Source organism: Mchenga conophoros, linkage group LG14, assembly GCF_057382185.1.
Source record: "Mchenga conophoros isolate Kocher_MC1m ecotype Shallow Benthic linkage group LG14, M_conophoros_male_GT1.1, whole genome shotgun sequence".
Lineage (NCBI taxonomy): Eukaryota > Metazoa > Chordata > Actinopteri > Cichliformes > Cichlidae > Mchenga > Mchenga conophoros.
This window is the reverse complement of record NC_140539.1, coordinates 6,435,458-6,462,067: the sequence shown is the minus strand read 5'-3', so window position 1 is coordinate 6,462,067 and position 26,610 is coordinate 6,435,458. Positions and strand designations below refer to the sequence as shown.

The 26,610-nt window shown below is 40.2% G+C and overlaps 3 protein-coding genes across 7 annotated transcripts; 1 reads left to right on the top strand and 2 right to left on the bottom strand.

Moving 5' to 3' along the window:
* Positions 1–385: 385 nt before the first annotated feature.
* Positions 386–15,556, bottom strand: poldip2 (polymerase (DNA-directed), delta interacting protein 2). 2 transcript variants are annotated; one of them, XM_085244927.1, is made up of 11 exons: positions 15,343–15,556; positions 8,536–8,617; positions 7,578–7,675; positions 7,382–7,481; positions 7,086–7,161; positions 4,685–4,792; positions 4,163–4,299; positions 3,924–3,950; positions 3,709–3,834; positions 1,990–2,069; positions 386–1,897 (listed from the first exon to the last, which is right to left on the bottom strand). In XM_085244927.1, the coding sequence occupies exons 1-11, from the start codon at positions 15,525–15,527 to the stop codon at positions 1,783–1,785; spliced, it is 1,134 nt and encodes a 377-aa protein (XP_085101053.1). In that variant the 5' UTR covers positions 15,528–15,556; the 3' UTR covers positions 386–1,782. The 2 variants fall into 2 exon arrangements, with proteins under 2 accessions (XP_085101053.1, XP_085101054.1); XM_085244928.1 differs by having other exon boundaries at positions 8,536–8,611.
* Positions 15,557–15,950: 394 nt separating this feature from the next.
* Positions 15,951–19,207, top strand: vma12 (vacuolar ATPase assembly factor VMA12). Its single transcript, XM_085244929.1, has 6 exons — positions 15,951–16,467; positions 16,612–16,685; positions 16,907–16,996; positions 18,358–18,400; positions 18,477–18,589; positions 18,697–19,207. The coding sequence occupies exons 1-6, from the start codon at positions 16,284–16,286 to the stop codon at positions 18,790–18,792; spliced, it is 600 nt and encodes a 199-aa protein (XP_085101055.1). The 5' UTR covers positions 15,951–16,283; the 3' UTR covers positions 18,793–19,207.
* A 2,854-nt stretch (positions 19,208–22,061) lies between these two features.
* Positions 22,062–26,108, bottom strand: LOC146559156 (homeobox protein SEBOX-like). 4 transcript variants are annotated; one of them, XM_085244692.1, is made up of 5 exons: positions 25,580–26,108; positions 24,900–25,078; positions 24,760–24,820; positions 24,016–24,221; positions 22,062–22,933 (listed from the first exon to the last, which is right to left on the bottom strand). In XM_085244692.1, exons 4-5 carry the CDS (start codon positions 24,163–24,165, stop codon positions 22,235–22,237), a joined length of 849 nt encoding a protein of 282 aa, XP_085100818.1. In that variant the 5' UTR covers positions 24,166–24,221; positions 24,760–24,820; positions 24,900–25,078; positions 25,580–26,108; the 3' UTR covers positions 22,062–22,234. The 4 variants fall into 4 exon arrangements, with proteins under 4 accessions (XP_085100818.1, XP_085100820.1, XP_085100819.1 ...); XM_085244694.1 differs by lacking the exon at positions 24,900–25,078 and having other exon boundaries at positions 25,580–25,759; positions 25,856–26,108; XM_085244693.1 differs by lacking the exon at positions 24,900–25,078 and having other exon boundaries at positions 24,760–24,823.
* Between the last annotated feature and the right edge of the window lie 502 nt (positions 26,109–26,610).

Here is a 26,610-nt window from a genome sequence, read left to right as displayed (position 1 = left end):
ATCTAGTTTTAATTGATTTTGTTTTTTTAGTTAGTTGGGATAAACTAAAACACATACATGAGTGTTTTCTCCAAAAAACAAATTGAAACAGCTGTCAGTTATTTATACTACCAGGGAAAGACCTGCACTGACATCTGGTGGCAGCTGTGTGGAACCATTACATCAATGTGGTTATATTTAGCATCCCTAATAATTGTGGTAAGGCCTTACTTTTCTTGAGCTAGATAGTGACTCTCTCAAATAGCCCTAGAGATGGGTCGGTGACCCCCTGGCAACCACCGGTTACTAGGACTCAGGTTTAAGCCAATTTTCCTGCCCACGTACAGGAAACAATTACACAAGTCTGATAGCTTCACACAAGCTCAAACTCAGCAGAAAGTCTGAATATTGTTCAAAAGGTGTATTTATTTTGCTTCTAATTACATCGGTATTTACAGTAGTATTTTCAACCATCAAATCACTTTATCAAAGCAAAAAAAAAAAAAAGTTAGTTTCTTTCCTCATTTTACAACTTTTAGGCTCATAACTCTTTTACAAAGTCACAGTCAGCCTTGACGACACATCCACATGTGCACAGGATCAAGATGACGGTTTGGTTTTTGTAGGGCGCAGACGGCGGGAGGAAGGCGGACAGCTTGCACAGAAAACTCATCTTCTGGTAACATCATCGCTGATGACTCCACAGAGAGCTGCTTCTGTTCACAGTCAGTGGGGACCTGACCTGCCACCAGCAGGAGGAGAGTTCACAAGTCTTAGCCTTGTGACTTTTAGTTTTACTTAACACTGAACAAAAGTGGATGCATTTCAGAGTGTCTGAAGCACATTTAGAAATCAGATCTCCAAAAATCTACATCAATAACACACCATTAGTTATAGGCATTTATCCAATCACGGACACCTAAATGATCACACAAGTGAAGAATTCTAGAGTTTTTTTTACCCAAATTCTTCATCTGGAAATGTTTATGGCAGTTTTTATTTTTATCATCATCATCATCATCCCCCCCCCAAGAAACAGCAGCATTAGAACAAATCTGGGTCAGGTTTAACGTTTTTCCTTTATGACTCGATTTTTGGCGTCCTGGGGAAGTTTTAGCCAACAGCAAATTAATACATGCAAAGCAGACAGACCACTCTGCACTAACTCAAGATAGTAACTGCTGACCACTTCTAAACTACCAAATACTGCTATGCTGCCATTTTGACTTTCTGTACTTTAGATTTATAGAGATGTGGTTTCATTTTTGACATTTCAGGGTGAGATATTTTTTAAATTTCCAGTTTGCTTCATTGTTGTGACACAGTAAATCTTATGTACTTTTACACTAACAGGCCCACACTTTGACACGTTCTCTGTCTCTTTAAGTGTCTAAAAAACCCAAAACAACAACAATTGGGGGAGAACGAAAAAGGGTTCAGGACAAGAGTACTGCATCATGTATAAAAATAAACTGGTCAATATTTCAGCTCGGCAGCAATAATTCACCTTCCAAACTCTCAGCTCTCTTCCACTTCACTGTGCTGATCTCCTCCAGTGCACAGGCTTGCAGATTGATTTTCTAGCCTAAATGAATTTAATGCTGGGGGGGGGGGCAGAAAATAGGCAAGGTGGGCCTGCATTTAGATAATCTAGAAACTGCTAATAATTTCCCCTTTGCTTAGCTTTCCTGATGCTAGACTCAGGTTGAAGGCTGAAGCAATGTTACAAGTCAGGGGCAACTCTAGATAATGACACAAGCAGGACTGGCAGCGTATCCCGGGCTTGAGGGTGGTAGCACACACTTAAAATGTGTAGCCAGCAGGAGGCGCTTTGTCATCCTTGTTGCTCTCCAAGGAGAAGGGAGGAATGCGGACATCAAAGTGGGAACCATCAGTTCTTTCGATGCGAAACGTTCCCCTAAAACAACAATAATAAAAACACTAAGTGAGAAAAGCTGAAGATACTTTGGATTTTATAGCATGTGAAGAAAGAGGTAGATGTAGACTCACCACATATGACCACTTGGGGCTTGTAGAGACACGTGGCTGCTGTATTGGAAGGCTGGCTGTTCTTTAGACAACACCGGCTCCTGTTAGGTAAGTACAAAGAGCTGAGCATTTCTAAACAAACGCGACAGTCTCCTCCTCACAGCCAGGATGACAGTCTGTTCATTCAACTCTGGAATCAGATCAAAATACTAACAGACAAGCGGAGCCAAGGCATCTGTATCATATCAGAACTGGGGTCTTGAAAAAATTCATCATTCATACTCTGGTGTTGAGGCCTTTGCATCAGTCAGGCATGTTTATTTTTAATATGATATGTAATATTAGGGATGGGTATCGTTTAGGTTTTATCCGATACCGGTGCCAAATCGGTACTTTTGAAACGGTGCCGGTGCTCAAACGGTGCTCGAACCGGTGCTTAAAGAATGGAGAACACAAAATTGGTCCAAAAACCTCTCATGGTCAGCTGGTTTTTTGTAAAAAGATAACAATGTTAGCCTTTTCTGCAGCTATAGGGCATATATGGTATCACTCTTAGCTGGAAGCAGTGCTTAAACAATGGAAAAAATACAAACTTTGTCCAAAAACCTCTCATGTTTAGCGGTTTCCCTCTTTTTCTTTGGTCATTTTAGCCTTTTTGGCCAGGGTGAAGGGAGTATCTGCCATCAAACAAGAAGACAGCCACATGTAGCTATGATGATGTTTGCTAGTTCACCTTACATGCATTAATGTAATAACGTGGTTAGCCTACTCAACGTAAATTACACACGAACAACATTAAGCTACTCACGCAGAGAAGAACGGCTGCTGCTGCCATCAAATACGGCGCATTTCTCGGCTTTTAAAAAAAAAAAAAAAAAAACGCTATGCGTCACCAGGTGTTTCATCGGATTCGAGGTGTTACTTCCTTTGACAGTATCACAGTATCAGCTTAAAGCACTTGTTGCAGGCTGCTGAGTTTGCATATTTTGCTGTGAAGTACAGCCAGACTTTTGACCGCTTCGCCTTGGACATTTTTAATCTGTAGCTCTGCATAAAAGAACGTACGTACCTGGCCCCGCCTACTATCCTCGGAAACGTAAAAATGATTGGCTAGAAGTGTATCACAGCTCAGGAAAAAAAAGCACCGAAATAAAGCACTGAAATGTGCGCTGCTTTTCGGTCTGGTTACTACCGTTTATGTCAGAACCGGTGCCATCATGGCACCGGACACCGGTACCCATCCCTATGTAATATGCAATGTAATGATACGTAATGAAAGAATACAGTAAAAAAAAAAAAAAATTACATCTCAGATGTCCTTTAAGTGGACTATGTTTGGTTAAAGGACGTCTTATGAAGCATGAGATCAGAATTCTATAATCCAATTGTAAATCGCCGCTTGATTCATTTATTTGCTTAACTTGTTTTGGACCGTAAACAAGGCGCGAATGGGACACCGGAAACAAAGCTCCCCACAGGAGTTTCCGCACCGGAAGTAGCATATGCTAACGTGCACATAGTCTATTACATACCTCAGTGTCAAAAACAAGTAATATAATATAATATAATATATGGCATGCATGCATATATGGTGTGTAATATTACTAATGTAATAGTATTATCTTAGAGGGATTGTGTGTCATTGCTAATCGTGTCTGTCGTTCTGTGGCCGGCTGCGTTTGTCCAACTCCACATCTCGTTGCTGTCTGTGGTTCTGCTCGTGTTTGTAAGCATGCTCACCCTGCCTACGACACCTCGTCCTCGGACCGTCTCCAGAGTTCCTGATAGGCTGAAGATCCTCCAGTGTCTCTCTCTCAGCTGAACCACCTCGTTGCCCAAGTTCTCCAGACGGATACAGTAGCGCCACTGCAGGAAGACAACACAAACAGATTTGAGCTGTTTATTTCTGTGTTTCACTGTCTTTAATTTACATGATAAAATATAAAACTACTCACCCAATAAACATGAGAATTCTGGGCCTCCTAAGGACAACAAAGAATTAACCTTAGATTTCAAGCAAACTACAGAGGAGCATTTAAGCCTACAAATTAAAAAGAAACAGGCTGTAAGCCAACATCTTGCCAAGCACACCTAATAACACCAATGAAATGTGTTTGAGCTGTGAGGTGGTGGGGCTCAGGCTGTGCTGCAATAACAAATAATATATAAGTAATATCCGTAAAGATCCAGCTACCCTCATTCCCATGTAGAAGGGGATGACAGTGACTCTGATGTTCTCAGTTGTCTCTCTGTGGACGTCTGAGAGCTCCAGCCAGGGGTGGTTCTTCTCTTGCCATGCTTTAAGGGTGTCTCTGGCTGTGAATGGAGGAACTACAAAAACAAAAAACAATCACATTAAAAATAGTCTGCTTCTTAGGCATTCTAGGTGGCCATTGAGTGGATCTTATAAGGATCGGAACCAAAAGTCAAACTACAAATGACAGTTTCACATATGAGGGATAAACTTTAACATTACAAAACTTGCCACTCAAGCACTCAATCCTGCAGAAATTACCACCACCTTTATTCATGAAACTGCCCAGAGGATCGTCATGTTTACAAGATAAGACCTACATACATAAGATATGTAGGTCTGTCACAACTTTATGAAACAACAATGCTATGGAAGGAAACATGTCGACTACATCTGTTAGATATAGAAGAAACCTGTTGGACTTATACAAAACCACAGAGCTGAAAAAAGATCTGCGTTTACTTTTTGAAGGGTTGTACATGAGGAAGCGCTCAAACAGCTCATGCTGGATGGGGACCTGCTCTGTGGAGTTATAAGGCAGAATGTCTTCATGGCTCACATAGTCCAGACCTGAAGAGGAAAGCCAGAAACAGAACCATCATAACTACTAGAGCAGGGCGATACTAAAAATATTTATCACGATATACATTTGAAAATTTGCGATAACGATATAACTGACGATATAATTGACACTAGACAAAATACTTTACAACTCCACAACTTTATTAGTGCAAAATAAACCATCAATGTATTTTCACTTAAACAAGCAGCTGTTTTTTGCATTAAAGTTATATAAAAATGTAACAGTGCAAATGCAAATTCCTTGCTGACAGTTTAACCAAAAGGCATTTCCAGTGGACATTGCACCACTTGATGGGTTGTCAGAGCATTACGTCTATCGTAGGGAGGAGCCTCGCGGAGTGATACGTACTGTGCTTCAACATAATATTACCATATTGCGTGTGTATAAGCTCTTTTTAAGTTTTGTGGATATTATACACTGTTATGCTGAGGATATGTCGGCCAATGTCCAGGGTTAGGGTCACTGTCGACTTTCAGAAAAATCAAAGGATTGATTTTAAGTGTGCCGTATTTTCCAAACAACACAGTAATAACGGCGGTCTGCTAGCATGCTCTACCAAAAATAGTGCTTTGTTGTGTATCTGATGGACGAAAGCTAAACCAGTTCCACACCACTGAAGTTGCAGCATTTTTATAAACCAATTCTGGTTCATCTGTTTCATTCAACGATCCGCTTTCGCCCTTGTCATTCTCCGTCGCCGCAGTGCCTTTTTCGCCATGTGCGTATGAAAACAAAGGCACAGCGCATGCGCGTTTTACCCATATTCTATCGCAACATTATACCGGTATTACCGTGACCGGTATGATATGGCCCAGCCCTAATAACTACCATTATCAAAAATGCTCTTTTCACAGAATTCAATATTTGAACATTTTGAGTAAATTACGTAATTTCCTCAGCACTGATAAAAGAACACCAGCTGCTTTTTTGCCCTTTTCTCTCTGACAGCAGGTTGGATGTGACTGTGTAAAAATAAGGTGTGCTCTATTCGGGCCAGACTCAAATTTAATGCTTAAAGTATGACCGCCAGTTTCTAATGCCAACTGTAAGACCCCAAGATAGACATCACCAGTAGGGGTGGGTTTTTATAATTGATTTATCGATTAAAATCGATTCTGGCTTGGATAACGTAAAATCAATTCATTAAAATCCTGAATCGATTTTTTAATATAAATTTATTTTGCCAGAATCTCTGGTGAAATCTCACAAAATTTCAATAACCACCAAACAGCTAAGACAGTAAATGAGAGCAGGAACACGGATTCTGCACAAAGACAAAACCCGTGGATCAGAATCAGTGAGATGTCGCCTTTCTCACAGTCGGGGCTGAAAGCCGACAGCTCGCTGATTCTGATCTGTCGGCGGGTCCGCGCTTTGTGTTCCCTTTATGTGCGGATTCTAAAGCTGTTAATTTTGATGTCTCTCCAAACAATATTGACCGAACCAGCAGCAAAAGAAGATCCAAACTACGCTTCACATAAACATCGTCATGTATTCACTCTTACTTTTACTGTTTTGCTTCGACCACGATGCACAGCTCTCTCTCTCTGTCTGTCTGTACTTCAAGAACAGTTTCCTGTCTAAAAATCAGTTTTCTTCATTATTCGCTTGCTTGTTACGCACAAGTCTACCGTTGTGTACAGCGCTGTCGGCTGACATTTTTTTTTCGTTTTATATACTTCCGAAAAGAAAACCTAATTTCTGCCGTTCAATACTGAACAAATTTAAACTTTTTAAAATTATGCAAAATGCAAAACGCTTAGCCGTGTCTCTAATAAAACCGCTGTAACTTCCGAGGTAATGTTCATGTGTTGATTAATGGTTTTCTTTCGTTTTTGATCTACTGCAGAATATTTTTATAAAATCCCAGGCCAGGAAAATCACCTTCATGTTTTTCTGTGTTTTATCCTCAGCTACTTTGACACAAAGGCATCTGCTGTGATGCTTACACCTTTGATAAAGTCTTGCGTGTGTCAGCTTCCTTTTTATAGATACAAAAATATGTAAATGTACTGATCTGAGTTATAATATTTCTGGCTGTCAAAATTTCCCAGATTCAAATTGAATTGAATCGAATTAAGTCGAATCGTGGATCAAATCGATTCGGGACCTTGTGAATCGGAATTGAATCGATTCTAGAAATCAGTGACGATACCCAGCCCTAATCACCAGCTATCTCCCGTCTTTTATTATGACAAAAGCCTCCATAAGAAATAAATGAAAAACAATCAGAATGTGAGTCAGATGTATGAGTGAGTGGCTCCTGACCAGTGTGCATACCTGGGATGGCGTACAGAGCCCTGCTGTCATCGTGGTTGGCCAGAAACGTCACTGCCTCCGTCTGGGACCTCTGAGACTGTCACAGCGCACAGACCAACAGTTACATACCTGCAGACCTCAACACTAATAAATACCTACAGTTTGAGTCCACCACAGTGGAGGGCTTGTCACCTAGCAACATTTCCACCCACTGCACTGCCTGAGATCACACAGACTGTGTCCACAATTGAGCTCAAAACAGTGGTTGACGCTCTGAATAACTACATGATCTCAGTACAAGCACAAGTTATACTTACTATATGAGGGCAGTCTCTGGTGTCAATGAGGACTTGGTAGTAAGTGTGAGTCTTCCCCTTCACCTCCTTGGAGCCGTGGGCCCCTGGGGGCTCAGGTTTGCTGCAGGAAGAAGCACTACAAAATCAGTACACAACACACAAAACAACCACGCAGAAAGTCAAGCTGAGATGGGCATTTTAGCCCAGACCACCCTACCTGTCAGACATGGGAGGGGTGATGTCTCGATCATAGAGGCGGGCGTGCCATGGAAACAAGACGATGCCTCTGTAGCCAAACACGCTGTGGAGAAACAGCTAGGGGAGAGCCCGACAACAACAACGACGAGATAAGGCTTTCAGAAATTATAGATGTAGGACGCTCAATACACACAATGTTGTATGGGATTACAGTCACTAGAAGAGATGATGCAAACAGGTTATATGGACAACACTGAGTTACATAAACTGTTTCATAGGCCTGTTCTCTCTCACTCACTGTTCTGGCGTCGTTCATCATGTATAACTATAGACAAAGGTATGGGCAGTAATGCTGAACACTGGAGCAGAGCTGTTTCTATCCTCTCCACACTGTTGCTTTGTTCTGCACTACTTAAGATCCATCATACAGTGCCAGAGTAGGGAATTAAAGTCTGACCACTAAAGTAATAAGATTAAAGAACAAAGAAAGAAAGTCATGCAAGGGAGACACACACACACGCGGTAGTCAAAGGGCATTTCTTATTCATCTCTGGGAGTTATGTTAACTAAGCAGTTCCACATGCAGCCTCCCTGGGCAGGCTTCTAAAGTATATTCTGCCCCCAATTTTAATATTTTTTTTGTAATATTCTCATATGGAACTTATTTTTTTGGTCCAGAGCCTCTTCCCACTCTCAAACTCCAAGTGCACTGCTTTGGAGGTCTGCTGTGACCTGCAGCAGGCAGAGAACTGCTTCATGAGCCACTAGCCCAAACTCACCAAGGCTACAGAGTAATCTAACTCTGTAACACTGTAATGGTCCGTGTGCAGTAGAAGGGCCTATGAAATTTATGTTAGTCATCTGTCTAATACAAGAGAAAGAACAAGAGCTAAACCAGATCATCAGCTAAACCAGATCATCAGCTAAACCAGATCATCAGCTTCGGTATAAGCATGAATAAAGTGTGAAGGTCTTACCTGTCCGGTTTCATATTTGCCGTGCTGCTTCACAGCCTCAAACACTCCCACAGTCTCTAGAATCTTCCCCTCAGGCCTGTTCCTGCCAAAAACAGGCAACATCATTACACTCTGAATCTGTGTGGGTCTGCATGCTACACAAAAATTGAACCAACAAATCATGTATGGGACAGCACACCGGGTCGGGAAATTCCATAGATGCAACGACAGCAATTTGGAATTTGCCATCCTATGGAAAAAATATGCATTAAGCCCTATAGGAAGACAGGTCCTGCAGACTCTTCAGCCCTGATCTCAATCACAGTTTGATAATATTGTTAACACTTGACCGTTGAGGTGTTTTGTTCAAATACAGTTGGTCTCAAACTCCATGCCCCCATCATTATTTCAGAACAAAACAAACAATACGTGTTGGCACCGATAACAACAGCTGGTCACTTCATATAAATAACACTCTTATTCTGTGCTTCCTGCAAAGCTAATCTTCACAACAGAAATGAAGAGCAGGGATTAATGAGGTGGATATATGGACGGGGAGATTTAATATTACACACCAAGTTGGACAAGTTGTATTGCACAAGAATAATCACAAGGTAAGCTGCTTTTATTAGAAATATGGTTACAAAACAACGAACATGCAGATTCTGAATGAATACCTCTGGGTAAGATCGGGAGGACAATACTGTACTCAGTTCTGATGGGTGACCATCTCAACTTTGCTTGAAAGACAAACCAAGTTCAGATGCAATCCAGGCAGAAATGTCAATCATGACGAGAGAGGGCTGAAAATTGAGTCAACGTGGAAGTGCCAAAAACTGCAGGGGGTATAATGGCCACTCAGTGCAATACGAACCTGCGAAACTGTAACCACTTGGTGACAATGTTTTATCAAAACAGGTTAGGGTTGTTGTCCCACTAATAAGAAACAAGAGAGTGCAGTATTTGCCCCGAGGTCAGGGTGGTGCAGTCTCTGTGCTGCTGGGATAGCCTCCAGCCCAAAGACTTTAGAATATGGATGAACACTTTAAAGATGTCAAATGATGAGAACAAGAATGAGCCTATGCAAACATGCACAACTGGCCTAAGTTACTCTTTAACCCCTCTGGGCTCCTCTTCACTTTCTACTTGTGCAGCAATCTGAGACAAGTCGATACACTGTCCACAGATAATCGCCAATCTAAATTTAGCCACACTGCTACAAACTCTGGACCCAGCCTCAGCCAACAGCTAGCCCTTGTCAACAACACGCCTTGCCAAGAACAGAAACTATCCATGTCACTATCCATCCATTTGGGTTGGGGATTTGTGCCATTGAGCAGTCAACATATCACAGAAAAGCTTGGTAAAAATATAAAAATATCAGTATGTCATCAGATATCATTACACAAGGAAAAGGTTGCATAAACAAATCTTAACGATACAAGAGTGTGCTGATTCACCGCTGCTATTCCAACCAGCGTGTGGGCACTCACCCACCTGTCCACCCACCTTTACTCTCTCTCACAGAACAGATAAATCAAGCACACTCTGCCTCTTTCTGTCCACACCTGCAATCTTTGGGCTTTCACTGGTGACCATTGAGGACGTGAAACCAAAGCTGAGAAATCAATAATGAGCTAACCATTTCACTGTCCACACAACTAATTAATAAACATTAAAAATATCTAGAAAAAGACTGAAAGCCAGAGCTACAGTACAATAAAAGCATGAGTAGTAAGCAAAGTTAAAATCTTCACTACTCCTTGGGAGCTTTACTACGGTCTTTTCTTACAGTAGGTTGTGTTTCATCTTCCTCCTTCAGCTGACACAAATGTACTTTGTCTGCTGGCTCTTTTCTATTGTCTCCATTGCGGCTCTGTTCCTTGCACTTCCCAGTTTACAGAGCAGTTCCATTATAAATTTGAGCTACAGATACATACTGATCCAGTTAATCTGAAACTTTAATTTTGCTGTTGCTTCTACTAGAGATGACACGTTAACCTGTTTAACATCAATTTCACTGGCACGCCTGTTTACACACGTCCTTTCAGCATTTTTTTCCTGAGCACAAACAATGTCAGTTCATATATATTTATATTTTTAACCAGCTAGTCCATGCCTGGATTCCTTCCAAGCACACATCTCTGATTCCTGCCTGTGTTTGCTACTGAGTCTTCCTGATACATCCCAGTCTTGCAGAGACAGGGAAAGATTGCAGAGTGCTTGGATGTCAGCTCACGGCTCTTCTTGCCAGTCTTACTGTACACATTAGATCACTGAAGTCATGTATAAATTTACAATATTATACAAGCTTTACAGTTAATACTTGCAAGCCTGTACTGAATTTTAAGGCCTGATAATGACCCGGGGAATTATATGCCCAATTTTAAAATTAAGAATAACTAGATTAAGTGTTAATCTTAAAGAAATACTGCTTTTGTGGTTGCTGCAATGCTGTCGGTGGTTAATACAACTCCATTTTTAGTTTCAGTATATAATATTTGGTACAAGCCTGTCAGCAGTAAGACAATTAACTTTATTTACACCAAGGTAATTCTCCCATTACCAGGTCTGACTGTATAAGATCAGTCCACCAATCATCAACGATTAAGTATTGGGTTGATTTAAGTCCTAAATAACAGGAGAGGCAAATATTAACACACAAAACTGAGATACTGACAGGGAGCCAACAGGTGTCTGAATGATGTTAATAAGACAGTGCCTCTGTGCAGCCTGCAAACTGCAGCCTGTGTAGCACCAAATGTTTTAAGGGTCTCTCAGTTGTTCTCTTCACTAAAATGACAGTGCCAGCATTAATAATAAGGAAATAATACAATATACTATCAGGATAACGCAGATATTGCTGAATAACTTTTCAAAGCCTATATTTGTGCTACTAAATTCTTTCAAAACTGCCAAACCACTGAAGAAGAATCTTCCCAAATGTTTACTGTGTAGTTAAACATGTACTGAATTGACGCCATAGGTTGGAAGCAGTAACAACATCAAGTGCAGCTCAACTAATGCTGGCAAGCTACTTAACAGCCAATATCTGTGATTTCTTCATTTCTTGCTGGTAAATCCTCCTCTTTCAGATGGACTCTAAAGTAGGGCTGGGCAATATGAGGAAAATCTAAAATCACAATATTTTTTTGGCTACATCACCATATATACACAGTGATATGTTTAACCTCCAAAATCCATATAGAGCCTAAAATTGCACTGGTATACGCATTCAAATCGACCATTCAATGTTCTTTTTTTCCCTTCTTTGAATATAAAAAACCTGAATGAAATGAAAGGTTTTATTTCAACTACTTTTTAACCATTAGTTCTACACAGAGATTTTTCACAAATGACTACAGTCACAGTAAGTCTCTCTGTGGTCAACACTAGACCTTTAACAAAATATCATAGCAACAAAAAAGGACATCAAGCAATAATTCACAAGACAATATAAAACAACCGAAATGAAAAGGGTGCTTTTTATGCTTATGACGTATAAAATCTATACAATAAAAAATGTGATGACCTCAAATTACAGAAACAAAAGTCTAGATAGTGACTACAAAAAGGACTGACCAAGAACAGTCACAGGAAATCACTAGGGGTGCAACGATACACAAAATTCACGGTTTGGTTCGATACTTTGGTGTCACGGTTCGATATTTTTTCGATTCAAAATAAAATGTTCATGCCTTTTTAATTTGTCATTTATTAAAATTATAAATATATATTTTAACTCAAAAGTACAGTTTTTAAATTTAACCCTAACCCTTGTGCGTGTTTTTTATTTTGACAGCGAATGCGCACCTGCGGACCACTTATGTGCACCCCTGGTTATTTAGCTCATCATATCGCAGCCACAGAAATTATTTTGGTCATGAAACCATAAAGCTGCACTTTCTTTTTGCCTTATAGTCTGATGTGTCATAACTTTTCCGTTTTGCGGTAAGCTTTTCTTTGGCTGTCACTTCTTCACCCTGACCTGTCTTATTTGGCTCAGCAGAACTAAAATATATATCCTGCTGCTTTTACACACGCACTCACATAAGCTCAGCGATTCTCTGCGCGATCAACCTCTCACATGTTTAAGCTGCGGGAGATTTCACTTGTCATGTTTGCGTAGTAAGCTAACGATTGATAAGACGATGTCAGAGGAATTGGTGCACAAATTATCATCACTCACCAATCAGTACTGTCGCTCTCTATACACAGTTCACGCGATTGCAAAGTGAAAGCAAAAAAACAAGTGCAAATTCAAATGCGATTTCAATATGTCACATATTGACAGTGGCTCACCGATGCCAATGACATAATTACCCAGCTACATTTCCGAAAGAATGCAAAAGCATTGACATATATTTTTCCTTCCTACAATAGCCGGACAGGCAGGGCAGAGATAGATTTTGGTAGCCCGACTGGAAAAATCGCTAGCCCCAGGACGTCGGGCTAGCGATATTGCAAGCCCTGTATCTGATTGAGGAATCACTCATCTTTGGAAAAGAGTTTATTACAGAGAAATGGCTCTTTCCAAAATAAAAGCTATACTATCCGCTTCTTCTGGGCTATATTCTCAGCAGCATATTAAACATATCAGGTCCCCATAAGGAGAATCCTGTGCTAACGGCTGTCTAAATGACTCAGGTAAAGTTTGTAGCATGCATGCTTGTTGTTTTTGTCTTTGCACTAGGATGATGTCGGCGTAAATGTGCAGTCATATTCGTTGTGTTCCCACTAGTGCTTTCAGGTTAACCTCGTTAAAATGACCTTAACGTCACAACACGGCAAATCTCCGTTAACGAGCTAGCCCTGATAGCCCCGTGCATGGGGCTAGACGGCCAACACGTTAACGAGCTAACTGCGCTAACACACTAGCTCCCACCCATGTAATTGAGCATTGCGTGGCACATCCAACATACTGTTTTACTTTAGTCCATGACGCGCTTACCTTCAGGGTCATACGTCACATGAAAACCAAAATAATTCCAAACGCCAGATCTGAATGAGGGTGGGGGAGGTCCATGTTGCAAGGAGAGCTTAACTTCTGTCTCGCTAGCTTGCCCTGCGCTCTTCCTTCTGACTATGCTGTCTGTGTGGAGCGCTCAGTGGATCTGCGCTCGACAGTGCAGCCTAGGCGGAGTAGTCGAACGCAGATTCACTGAGCGCTCCACACAGACAGCATCGTCAGAAGGAAAGTTGATAAAATAAATTACAAATGTTGTATTGTTCGATACATATGCGTACCGAACCGAGAGCACTGTATCGAACGGTTCAATATCGATACGAATATCGTTGCACCCCTAGAAATCACAGCTGGTTTATTTAACATTTTATTTGCAGTATTTTCCTATCTGGTAAAATATAAACATGCATGTTCAGTGCAGTGTGCCAGGTAGAAAAGAAGGGGGAGATTAAAGATGCATTCGCAGCGTGTGGGAGAAAAAAAACATTTCAGCGAATTACATGCAGATAGCTTATTAATGCTATTGCAATTGATACCCGATGGTTACAATAAAGACATTTCAACTATTGTACGTGGAAAAACTCGAGGTACCCATGGGTCGCCACAGCAGATTATCTGCCTCCATCTCACCATATCCCAGCATTCTCCTCTGTCACACCATGTTCTCTTTCACTCACTACATCCATGAATCTTTTATGTGTTATTCAACTTTTCTTCCTGCCTGGCAGCTCCATATTCAATGTGCTTTAGCCAGTTAATCAGCTTTCTCTCTCTTATGCACATGTTCAAACATCTCAGCCTCACCTTTCTAGCTTTGCCTCCAACCTGCTCAAACTGAGCTGTCCCCCTGAGGTCTTCGTCCTGGTCACTCCAAATGAAAATCTTACCATCTTCAGCTCTGCCAAATGTGTTTATGTTAGTGCCACCATCTCCAAACTATACATCACAGCAGGTCTCGGTTACTACCATGTAATCCTTCCCCTTTTTTGGACAGCTGGACCCATGTATTTTAAAACATCTCCCTTTACTACCTCTGCTGCCTGCATCACTCTTACACCTGCCTCCTGCTTATTCACACACATGCATTCTGTCTTGCTTCTATTAACTTTCATGTCTCTTCTTTCCAGAGCATACCTCCACCTCTCCAGGCTCTCTACCACCTGCTCCTACCTACTCTCACTACAGATCACACCTCGCTTTCTAATGTGTTGTCTGCAAACATGGCACGGAGACTCCTGCCTGACCTCAACTATCAGCCTGTCATCATCACTGCAAATAAGGAGCCCAGATCTGATCTCAGTTGTAAATCTCACCTTTTACTCCAACCACACACCTCAGCACTGTCTGGCTTGCCCTCATACATGTCCTGCACCACCCTTCTATACTTCTAACACTCCTGACGTCCACATGCAGTACTACAGTTCCTCTCTTAGCACCCAATCACGTCTTCTCCGATCCACAAAGACACAGTGAAGCGCCTTATAAACTTCTCTATACTTCTCCATCAACACTCTTAAAGCAAACATCAAATCTGTAGTGCTCTGAAGCCACACTGCTGCTCACTGATCACCACCTCTCTTTATAACCTAACTTCAAAAACTGCTTCATATATCTTTATGGTATGGCTCATCAGCTTTCTTCCTCTGTAGTTACAACAGCTCTGCACATCACCCTTGCTCTGAGGCCCAATTCATTTGCACATCGGACTCACTATGCAGGTATCATCTACCTACAGGCAGCTGTCCACTTAATAGCAGCATGGCCAGTGTCTTTAACTAACGGTGCCATTTTGAAGAGCTCGTGCTTAGCTAAAGTCTTTAGCATGCTAGCTCTGGCATATTAGGACAGTTGAGGATTCTTACCGTGACGACATAAACCTCCTCTGCTGAACACCGTCAGGCAGGCCGCAAGCTCGGCATAGTAACCGCGGTCTGTATGCCTCGAACCCGCAGCTGGTGTCAACGACACTCAGTATTCTGTGAGCATGCTTCTTGTTGTATTTACTGACACTACTCAACAACCCTCGACGTAATGCACTAGCCGCCATCTTTCCAATACTAGCACAGTCACACACGTATTATATCGTTTGTCCTCCAGCGCTGAGAGCCAATCATAGCTGAGCTGCCTTCATGGAACGACTGTAATAACAGAACCAAACGCTTAACGTTCAGTAACCTTCTTTTAATTATTTTCGTTTACAACAAATATGACCTTCATTGTAGTCTGAAAATAAAAGTTTAACACTCCTTTATTTTCATTCCACCATTTCATTGGTTAAAATGCTGATTGCGCACCGGTAGTTTGGGACAATTTAGTGTTGGAAAGTTGTGTCCCATCAAAAGTACTGTTGCTTAAATTTGTGTCAAAGCTTAGTAATGCAAAAGCGGTAAGTTCTACGAGTTTATGAGGAGTCCTTTAAGGCCCCAAAAGGTAAGGTGTCATGTCGTGAGAAACGTTTAAGTTAAAAATGAAACAAATCATTATTATAAACTTGGCGTATTGGCGTCTTGGCGTTTTCACAATAATATATATGACTGATGTTTTACAAAAAAAAAAGAAAAAAAACGTAAATAAAACGTCAGGAAGATGGTCACGTGAGCGATTACGTCAGCCTGTCACAAGACAAGCAATATGGCTGCGTACCAGGGTTTTTATTTGTTTTTAGCAGATGCTGGGTTTCGTTTTTAAACGGTACATTTCAGTAGATATAAAGTAAAGCCCGTGTTTATATTGAGGCCAGGTTTGACAGAAAACGTTGTTTAAATAGTTGCTTCGAAAAAACTCGTTTAATTTTTGGTGCATCATGGCTTCTGCATTTGTGGTGGGGGATAAATTCAGAAATAAAGTGACACATTTACTGGGAAAGTCGGAGTCAGCTCTTCCTCGAGCATTGGGAGAAGAGCTGGAGGAGGTTCTTGAAAAACCGGAACCAACAATCCTGCCATTCAGTACAGCGAGGAAGATCAAGAAATATCTTCAGGACAATGGTGAAAAAAGAAAGAACTGAATTGTGTGTGTGTGTGTGTGTGTGTGTGTGTGTGTGTGTGTGTGTGTGTGTGTGTGTGTGTGTGTGTGTGTGTGTGTGTGTGTACAATTTCATAACATTTTTTACCGTGCCTGCATTTATCCAGGGCATCCATTCTACCTGCATGAGTTGCTGGAGGATAGCTCGCTTCACCTGCCTGAAATCGTGAAGCCTCCTAGGGTAAGTAAATTCCTGCACGTTTTGTGATGTACACTCATGCGCATCCTTTGCTGTTACACTGTATTCACATGTGAGTGATAGACCATAGGTCTGTAGACCTACTGCAGTGTTAACATGTAGTAATTTCTGCAACTTGGCCCCGTGTAATTAGAGTGTTTTCACAGAAGGCCCAGCCAGTGTAATGAGAAAAACTAAACTGTGACTTCTTCCTCTCACTTCAGAACCCTGAGCTGGTCGCCCGTCTTGAGAAGATTAAAGCTAAACTAGCCAATGAAGAATACAAAAGGATCACAAGAAATGTCAATGCTCAGGTACATTTTTTGTTAATATTAAAAGCATCTTTGCCATTTCAGGGTCGATACACTGGGTGTGCTGTTGAAATGTTTGGATGTTTGTTTGTTTTTCTCATGGTGAGGAGTACAAACCATCCTCGTCCATGCCAGTTCTTAAAACGATGGGATGGTGATGTAATGCAAATAAAAAAATATAGATAGATTGCAAGTTAGAATGTTTATGGATGGCTTCCAAGCTTGAGGTTCATAATGTACATCTGAAGAAGTCTACTTTCTCACTTAACGACATGATAAAAAAAAAATGCCAGAACAGAATATTTTGCAAGTCTTATAGAAATTATATAGAAATTTGGGTGTCATATTTGACAGTTCAATGTCGCCAGAGAGTCACTCCAAACAGCTGGTTCTGAACTGTTTTTATCATCTAAGAAACATGTCTAAACTCAGACTACTGGTGTCAAAGGCAGAACTTGAGATGATTATTCATGTTTCTATTTCTTCTCATTTGAATTGTATTAATGGTCTTTTTTACTTGTTTCAACAAATCAGCTTTGGATGGCCTTCAGACTTTACAGAATTCTGCGGCAAGACTTTTAACTGGCACTAAGAAGAGGTCACATATTACTCTAGTTTTGGCTTCTCTTCATTGGTTGCCAGTAAACTTTAGGTTTCATTTTAAAATTTTAGTTTTAACTTTTAGAGCTCTACATGGTGAAGCTCCCCAGTATATCTCTGACCTGTTGAAACCTCATGCATCTTCCCAAGCACTTAGGTCTTCAGGTCAGAAGTTACTATTGGTCCACGTACTAGTTTCAAAACACGTGGGGATTGGGCTTTTCAGGCACCAAGGCTGTGGAATTCTCTTCCGTTGTCTTAACCCTGTCTTTTAAAATGGCCTAAATGGTAAATGGCCTGTATTTATATAGCGCTTTTCTAGTCCCTAAGGACCCCAAAGCGCTTTACATATCCAGTCATCCACCCATTCACGCACACATTCACACACTGGTGATGGTAAGCTACATTGTAGCCACAGCCACCCTGGGGCGCACTGACAGAGGCGAGGCTGCCGGACACTGGCGCCACCAGGCCCTCTGACCACCACCAGTAGGCAACGGGTGAAGTGTCTTGCCCAAGGACACAACGACCGAGACTGTCCAAGCCGGGGCTCGAACCGGCAACCTTCCCATTACAAGGCGAACTCCCAACTCTTGAGCCACGATTTAAATTGTTCTCATTCATTTTTTTAAAATTATGCATTTTTCCAAAGACAGAGAAAATGTGCTCATTTTTTCCAAAGTGCTGAGTTTGATTGTGGGGTTCACACACAAGTTATATTTTGAAAATATTTAACAGTTTTCTTTTTTTGTTTGATTTTCCAGGAAATCAACCGCCATGGCGTGCTGTCAGATTTCGGACAGCAGGGTGAGTGTACTGTTGAGCATCTCATTATAGAGGCTGGATTGTGCATCCTTAGCTTATGTACCTTCTCTCTCTGCAGTGCGGTCAGTCAAAGCAGTTGTGGTCACCATATTCAACTTCCTGGTTACAATAGTTGCTGCTTTTGCCTGTTCCTACATGGGCAGTCAGTACTTGTTCACTGAGACTACGGCGGTAAGAGAAGCGGTCCTGCTGCTGTCCGTCCCATTATAAAACTTCTCTGTATTTTGTGACGTTCTTGTTTTGCTTTACTGAAATTGTTTCCAACATTTGTTTTGCAGCGGGTGATCTCAGCGGTGATCGCCGCATCAGTAGTTGGGCTTGCTGAGCTGTATGTCCTGGTCCGGACCATGGAGGGAGACCTAGGGGAACCATAGCAGCTGTTACCTTTGGAATCAACACCTTGTAGGCAGGAGTCTGTAAGGCCTCTGGCAGCCACAGCCAAGCCCGTGGTTCAGAGCAGAACGCTCACTCTGAAACCTCTGTGGTCTTTCTTTCTTTTTGAATTGTTTCAGGAATTATTGATGAAAAAATAAAACGTCCTGAGAATTTCTAAATAGAAATGGTTCCAAGCTCCAAAGTATTTGTTCTTTGACATTCTGCATCCCTTTCTAGTGAAATGAAAATACTCAAAATACTTCGTATTTATTTCCCAGATTTTTGTTTTTACTCTAAAACTACAGCGTAGTTTTTTCCTCTCTGCTGTGTAAAATGAATGATGAGGTTCTTTTCTGCTCTGAGATGAAATCATATTTCATATGATTTTTATCAAATAAATCATCTAAAACAGTCCATTCATCTCAGATGTCCATTTGTGGATTTTCTGCCTGTTGCTGTTGGTAGATCACAACCAAAGGGGGGAGCACAGGGAAGACAAAAGAGCAGCTTGAGGTGGCAACGAATGACAACCCTTAAAAAAATTTAGTTTAGATCATGCAGTCCAGTAACAAATAACAATAAATGTCCCAAAGCATTTTAAGAGGGCTGCCAAGTGGGGAGATTTGCATCTTGGACACCTGCACGCATTAAATGTGGTATTAGCTTGATGAAAACATTGATACTCAAAGTTCTTAAAACCTGCAATGTTGGAGGGGTCTATAGCCTATTTCACATGGTGTAGGCCAAATCGTATGCTTTGGACAAGTTGTCGGTACCATGAAGTCTTCGTTGCACTTACAACTTTTCAGATATATAACCACCTTTAGCTCTTTATTATTTCATCTATGAAAACTTGGGCAGCACAAAAGTGATGTGACCCAACAGATGAACATTGTCTCCTGACACTGAGAGAGTCATATTTTCCAGTACGTCAAAACCAGTCAACAAGCTTAATATATTTGGCAGATCCAATGCATATACAGAGAAAACTAACCAACAATGATAAATGCAAGTTTTTTTTTAAACAATCAAAAGAAGCTAGCATACAGACTTTAAGTCATTTGGCTTATTGTTTTGCCACGAGGATGTCCTTGTGTTGACTTTTCTGGAAAAGTCACCATCTGTGGCCAGTAATAATGGTCAGTCATAATGTTTACTGGACGGTTTCCACCTGACAGATGTGCTAATAATAATCTCCTGATCTGTGCTTACTATATCTGGTTTGAAGTGAAATATCAAGCCGAACAACACGTAAACAACCGATTACTGTCCAGTACAGTAGCTGTGCTTTAAGATCATCATGCTGAGAACAACAACACAGAAGATCCTTTTTTACTGATCCCCTCTCCAGATAAGGTTTCATAGTTCTGTAAATTATGCCCCCCCCACCCCCCCCGTCAAGTTCTGTCATATCAGTGGAAGGATTAAAAGATGTGACTGCATCCTGGAATACCAAAAAAAAAGTCTCTTCCTAAGATCTGAGATTTGACACCAGGATTAAAGGTTTATTGAAAGATTATTTGGTATTAAAAATGATTATGATATGCAGAGATCTCTGTCCAGCTCTGGACAAACAGTGGGCACTCCCGTCTGTCATATTTGCCTCTGTATTATGCCTCTAATGTAATATTTCAAAACTTAAATCCAGGTCAAATTACAGAGGCGGTAAGCTGATAGACCCAGAGCTCTGACTTTAATTTAGTTCTTATTTTGCTTTCATTTTTCCCCTTCCCCTTAGGCCATGTAAACCCTGTGATACTTACAGCACAAAGAGATATGATAAAAATATATTTTGATTTAGAAAATAATTATTCCTGTCGTGGTATCCTACCACAAGGAATCATTTTAATCTGGATGTTTTGAAAAATAATACTCTTGGGGTCACAGCATTAAACATGTCCTGGTTCAGCAGGAGAACAGGAGCTGGCTTCTGTGAGGAGAAACCATGATATATACAGCAGTATCTCTCTGATGGAGAGATCTCTCAGATCTGACCATAGGTTATACAACTTCTGACATTAATACATTTTCAAAATTTCATGAGCTTTGTGTATTTGGCTCTTTAAAAAAATGTTAATAAGAACAAGTTTCATTAAAAATGCCGATAGGACATCAACATACCCTGTGGGTAAAGGGCAAATTGTGTGATTCAAGTAGTTTTTTGGTTTTTTTTTTTTTTTTGGGGGGGGGGGGCGCTAAGATTGTGCTTGAACTAAATACATTACAAAAGATACTGCTTTGGCTGATGACTTTATACTGTCTATGACACCACTGACAAAGATATGAAACAGTTAATAACAACTATCAGTTTCAAGTAGTTAGCCAAAAGTAGCTCAAATAACAAAAAGTACAGATGCTAAAACTACTTGATAAATGTCTAGAAAAAGGATATAAGCTAAAAGCTATGGTGAGCTGCTAAAACTAATGGGTAAATGTTAAAATCACTTAGTTGGAATTAGGTAACTATTAGCCAAAATACCCTAATAGCTAATTGTTAGAGAATTGATATTACCTAAAGCCATGCTGTCCCCTAAAAGTCCCCTAATTACTGTTAGTAGGCAAACTGTTACTTGGTTAAATAAAACTACATGATAAATCATTAGCTGTAGCATATAATGGTTGAAAAGGATATAATAAGTGACTTGATTATAAAAACTTGACTTACTTAAAAACTGACACTTAAATTTAATAAAAAATACTGACAAAAAGTACATGTTACAAGTTTATGAGGCTTCAAGTTTGGGAACTACAGTGGTACAAACTAATGGGAACTTTTTCACTTTAACCTATGATGTTCGCTAAATATTATTTATTTTCAAAACTAGATAAAAAAATGTGGGGTTTTTGGTAATATTAGTACTGTAAAGTAGTTCCAGCCTTGCAAGCTACAATATTAAAACACAACATACAGTTAACAATAATGAATAATAATAATTTCAATGAACTGATATTTTCTGCATATTTTGGTAATAATACCTTTGTATTGCTACTGAACAAAATAAACTACACAACTGAACAGTTATGTGAAAATATGATTTGCGGTTGTATTATTTGATTATACAAAAACATGAAACAAGCTTCATGTTACATATGTTGTATGTGCTTACTTCCAGCTTCACAAAATGCAGTTTATACTATCAGAAATTTTTAAAAACTAACTTAAAAAAAACATTTTTAATTAATTTGTATTAGATTTTAAAAATAACAGATTCTATTAAAATAAAAACAAGAACAATTGTTTTTGACAAGTAACAGTAAGATTCAAAACTGTGATCAGTTGCCTCAGTTTATTCCCCAAAATATACAAGACATAATTCAAAACATAAAATATACAACTGGACAAATCAGCATCGTAACAATTCTACTCTACTTCACAGTATTACAGCCTTGTCTGAAATTCATCAGCTGTGGTAAAACACAGGACAGATTTTGATACATTCATCAGAATTCAAGAAAATTGGTAACAATAGCAGCGTTATAGATCAGGTCTGAGATATATCCCATCGAGGTCTGTGGTCCCAGTTGTGGGTGATGATGGTGGTGGTGGTGGTTCTGTCCCTGACCTTGAGAGATTTCCCAGTACATTGGCTGAGGGTGGGAAGGGACAACCTGATCTACTGAGGCATGACCGCCAGTTCCAGTGCCTCCGCTGCACAGTGCCTGATGAGGTCCAGATGGAGCCAAGCTCCGGGACTTGAAGTTCCTGAAGGCCTGATAGGAGCATGTAGATGCAGCGTGGTGAGGCTGCCTGGTGATGGACTGATGAAACGAACCAGGAATGAAACCAGTGAGTGAGGCTCCTAAGTGCTGTTGCTGCTGCCCGTGGTACTCCTCTTCCCAGAGATGAGACTCTGAGGGTTTGGAGCAGCTACGAGTGGACTGCTGATGGAGGGATGAGGAACATGGTGGCGATGACATGGGGTTACTGTAGATTTGCATCCAATCTGAGTAAATCTGCGGGACCTCCTCACAGGAGTGGTTCTGTTCTGGCCTGAACATGTCTGCCAGAGTGTTTGAATACGTGGAAGTCGCAGGGCCGGAGGAGGGATCCACAAAACCTCTAACTCCAAGGACAGACTTGGTGGACTTGGAGAGTCTACCGGTCTTAATACTTCTAGCTCTTCTGTTTTGGAACCACACCTGTGGGAAATGGCAAAATTTATAATGAATTAGTCTTACATAGCCAATTTCAGTTTATGCATCCAAATTCTGCTCAGGGTACCATGTTCATCAAAACAAATACTGGGGTTAGATAGATTTTTTGGGTTGTAATTTTCTTGTCTTCGTAAATGGACTGACTCTTATATAAAGCTTTTTTACTCTACTTGAGCACTCAAAGCATCTTAAACAACATGCCACATTCAGCCATTCACACAAACACTTTTTGTGCACCTAAATGCTTTCTTTCTAATGTTCATAATCCAATAAAGCATTAGAACAATTTGGGATTAGTTCCTAATTTCCTTACATCCTCTCCACACTTTTACCCTCTTTTGTGACTCTGCATACAAGCTCTGCCAGATATTGCAACTAATAATGCTGAAGTATTTAACAGTATTAACAGTAAAGAGTAGAGGAAACTTTATAATGCTGTTTGACATGTTAGCTCCGGTCCTATGCTGGGGTAACATTGAGACTTTGCTAACATGTGACATGGTTAAGCTGTCTCCTGACTTTGATTGGAGTTTTCATGTGTGACAAAAACGTTTATCACACATAAACATTTACTTCATAAAGGAACACAGAACATGGACGGAAATATTTAGAAGGAAAGAAGGCAGATAGATGCTTGGTAAATATAAAAGAAAGAGAAAACGGGTATCACATCATCCTCTGCCTGCCTAAAACAGACTTAACTTCAGGTATGACTATCCTTATATGAGTCATATATATAGTCTATATATAGTCATATGGGCTCATTTGTTATTATTTTAAGTTCTTTAATGATTTTGATCTTTAATTGAGAAAAAGAAGAACAGTATCATTTATAAAGAATAGCTACAAAATATGTACTGAAGATATTTTTTTTGCTGTAGTGGTCCCAATTATTGTCTCCGTGGTCTAAAGGAGACCTATTCTCTGTGGGTTCATCGTGACCAACAACAAATCAGTCAAGATAGTGTAAATTAAATTAAAATAAGTAAATTGTTTCATTACAGCCACTTTAAATAGGCTAGGAGAAACTTGGAGTTTCAGACTGAACATCCGACCAGCAGCCTCACCTGTATCTTGCTCTCAGGCAGGTGTGTGTGCGCGGCCAGCCTTTCCCGCAGGGTGATGTCCGGGTAGGGGGTCACAGCGAAGGCCTGCTCCAGCTCAGACAGCTGCGCACGGCTGAAGATGGTCCTCTTCCTTTTCCTCTGACCCTCCATCAAACCGATGCCTCTGTCCGGCTCCGGAGAGGATACGGCACTCCCACTGCGGGCATCTTCCAATTACAATGCAAATATCAAGAAAAATGTCAAACAGTTGAAAAAATAATGGTCTATAATAAATAAATAAACAGCCTTTCAGAAAGGGAAATCTTGTTGTGGTGATGGAAAATATCACAACCCATAAACTTGTCAACATTTAGGTTCTTTTGTGTTTGACCGTGGATTGTAATAATAACTATTGTTATCATTATTATATTATAATAATAATTATTATTACACTTATTTATTAACAAGAAATTAAAGAACAAAAAAAATATTTTCGTAATTTAGAAATTATTTACTTTATAGAATACATTTTATTATAGCCTTGAACCTAGGAATATGTGTATCTGTTAAGAATAAAAAAAATTTATAATAATAACTTTCAGATTTATTTTCTCAGCCATCTTTTTGTTTACTTTTATCCTATTAGACTATTTTATTGTAATATACAATATAATTCAACCATTCATTGAGTTTTGTTGGGAAAAGCTGATTCTATGAAGCAGCCGGTCAGAAAGTCAAAAGTGTTTTTTGCTCTCTGTGACTCACCTTTTGAGTGTTTCTGTTCTCCGAATAATGCCTTGAAATCTGCCAGGTCTTTCTGCTGGTTCTGCTTGAGTAAAGAGAAGTCTGAGTCCATGAACAGAGCCATAACTCCACACACACACAAACACACCTCTGCCGCTTGCCTTCACCGATGCTGAGAGTTGAGGAGGAGTCAGGAGCTTCTTATACCGCGTTCAGATCAGATGGGACACCCAGCCCTCTGCATCCAGTAAATCTCCAATTACTTACTGACTTGTTTTCCTGCCTCTTTAAGTCTTCCGGACCTGCTCAGGCACCATTTATAGAGTCATTTTTATAGGTCCTGAGAGAAGATTTCCGAAATGAGCCTACATTTATTATTTTTTTTCTCAGCCAAATGTCATCATGATACAGATCATATATTCTTTAAAGTCCATCTTGCAGAAACACATGTGATAATCTCATGTGATGTCAGATTATGACACTTGATAATCTTTGTGTTCTGCTACATCGTCCTTCTCAAGCTAACAGCTAATGTGATAAATGTCACCAGTAAACAGTGTGGCTGTACTTGCAGAGTACATCTGAACACTGAAATAAACTACTGAGCACACACAGAAAATAAAGTACCTTATTGAACTAAAATATATCTCTGCCCTGAGACCTAGTGGAACTCAAATAGGTTTAATCTGTTTTTGCTCACTAAAAGCGCTCACCACCTGCAACAGTCACACTCCTCCAAAAATGCTGTTTATGTGGCTTATAAAGATAATGTATTATTATAAAAAAAAATTCTCAAGAGGCCTGCTGCAACTAGACACATGTTTGACATAAAATAACTCACCTGCTTCTTCAGATATCAGTGAGGCTGGTTCAGTGTCAGGTGTGTGGGTGTGGGGTGATATGAGTGGGACAGCCAAGCCTGAGCCAGAGGTTTGGTCTGTTGGTTCTTGCAGCAAGCCGGCAGATATGTGATTTAGTATACATATGCACAGAAGGTCTGCCTGCACCAATTACTTGTTGACTAAAGTATAAAAAAAATAATAAAATAAGAAATGAGGTAAGCTAGCAAACACTAGGAAAGTCAAGCAGTTTCTTTCATGTACAAGTATATTTCCACCTGTCTCTTTTCCTACCGCTCCAAAGTTCAGCGTCAGCGCGTGCACCTGGACTAAACCAAATCACGAAATAAGGACGGGGGAGGTGGGGTCAGAGGTTGACTGGATTTACTCTTTGTTTCGAAAAACAAAACAAAACCAATATTAGGAAACAAACACCTTTGAAGCAAACCGCATTTATGGTCATGTATGGAAGCCATATTGATGGGCTAATAATTTTTGTTAAAAAATAAAAAAATAAAATAAAGTTACGGGCGCTTAGAATCCGTAATTTTTCTCCCCCTGACGGCGCCCATGGGAAATATTTATTTGAATTTTAAATCCTTCGTAGGGAGTTTGGTTATGTAAGAAAAATAATGAACTTTTCACTTTAGCCCTATTTCTGAGAGTGTACAGGTGTTAGGGTCATGTTTTTGTTTAAAGCTTGAGAACACAATATATGTAGATGCCTTTCCATTACACAGTTTGGTGTCAACACTAGTTGGACACTGGAAAGACAATAATGGAAAAATAATCTTATTATTCAGTCTTTTTCAGTAACTTGTGCTGATTTTGTTCAACCAGGTCAAGAAAAGCAGGAATCCCAACTATCCTGGGGTGTCACATAGTAGGTTTTGTCTTCTGTGTCTACCGTTACATTGCTCCTACAGTTCCCATGAGATAATTTACATTCTAGACGTCAGGCACAGTCCACATTATGAGGTTGGATCATGGTTTGTTCATGAGTTGGGCATCCCTTTGTGTTTTACACTTGCTT

Bases quoted from the DNA above. Each gene is read 5' to 3' on its own strand.
- poldip2 (XM_085244927.1), bottom strand. From the start codon at position 15,527: ATGGCGGCTAGTGCATTACGTCGAGGGTTGTTGAGTAGTGTCAGTAAA. The intron at 7,676-8,535 runs GTAAGACCTTCA...GCTCTCCCCTAG, and splicing joins GCAAATATGAAACCGGACAG to CTGTTTCTCCACAGCGTGTT. The intron at 2,070-3,708 runs GTGAGCATGCTT...CTTACCTAACAG, and splicing joins GACGAGGTGTCGTAGGCAGG to GAGCCGGTGTTGTCTAAAGA.
- vma12 (XM_085244929.1), top strand. From the start codon at position 16,284: ATGGCTTCTGCATTTGTGGTGGGGGATAAATTCAGAAATAAAGTGACA. The intron at 16,468-16,611 runs GTGAAAAAAGAA...GCATTTATCCAG, and splicing joins GAAATATCTTCAGGACAATG to GGCATCCATTCTACCTGCAT. The intron at 18,590-18,696 runs GTAAGAGAAGCG...TTTGTTTTGCAG, and splicing joins TGTTCACTGAGACTACGGCG to CGGGTGATCTCAGCGGTGAT.
- LOC146559156 (XM_085244691.1), bottom strand. From the start codon at position 24,862: ATGGCTCTGTTCATGGACTCAGACTTCTCTTTACTCAAGCAGAACCAG. The intron at 24,222-24,759 runs GTGAGTCACAGA...TGTAATTGGAAG, and splicing joins AGAACAGAAACACTCAAAAG to ATGCCCGCAGTGGGAGTGCC. The intron at 22,934-24,015 runs GTGAGGCTGCTG...CATTTCCCACAG, and splicing joins TGCCTGAGAGCAAGATACAG to GTGTGGTTCCAAAACAGAAG.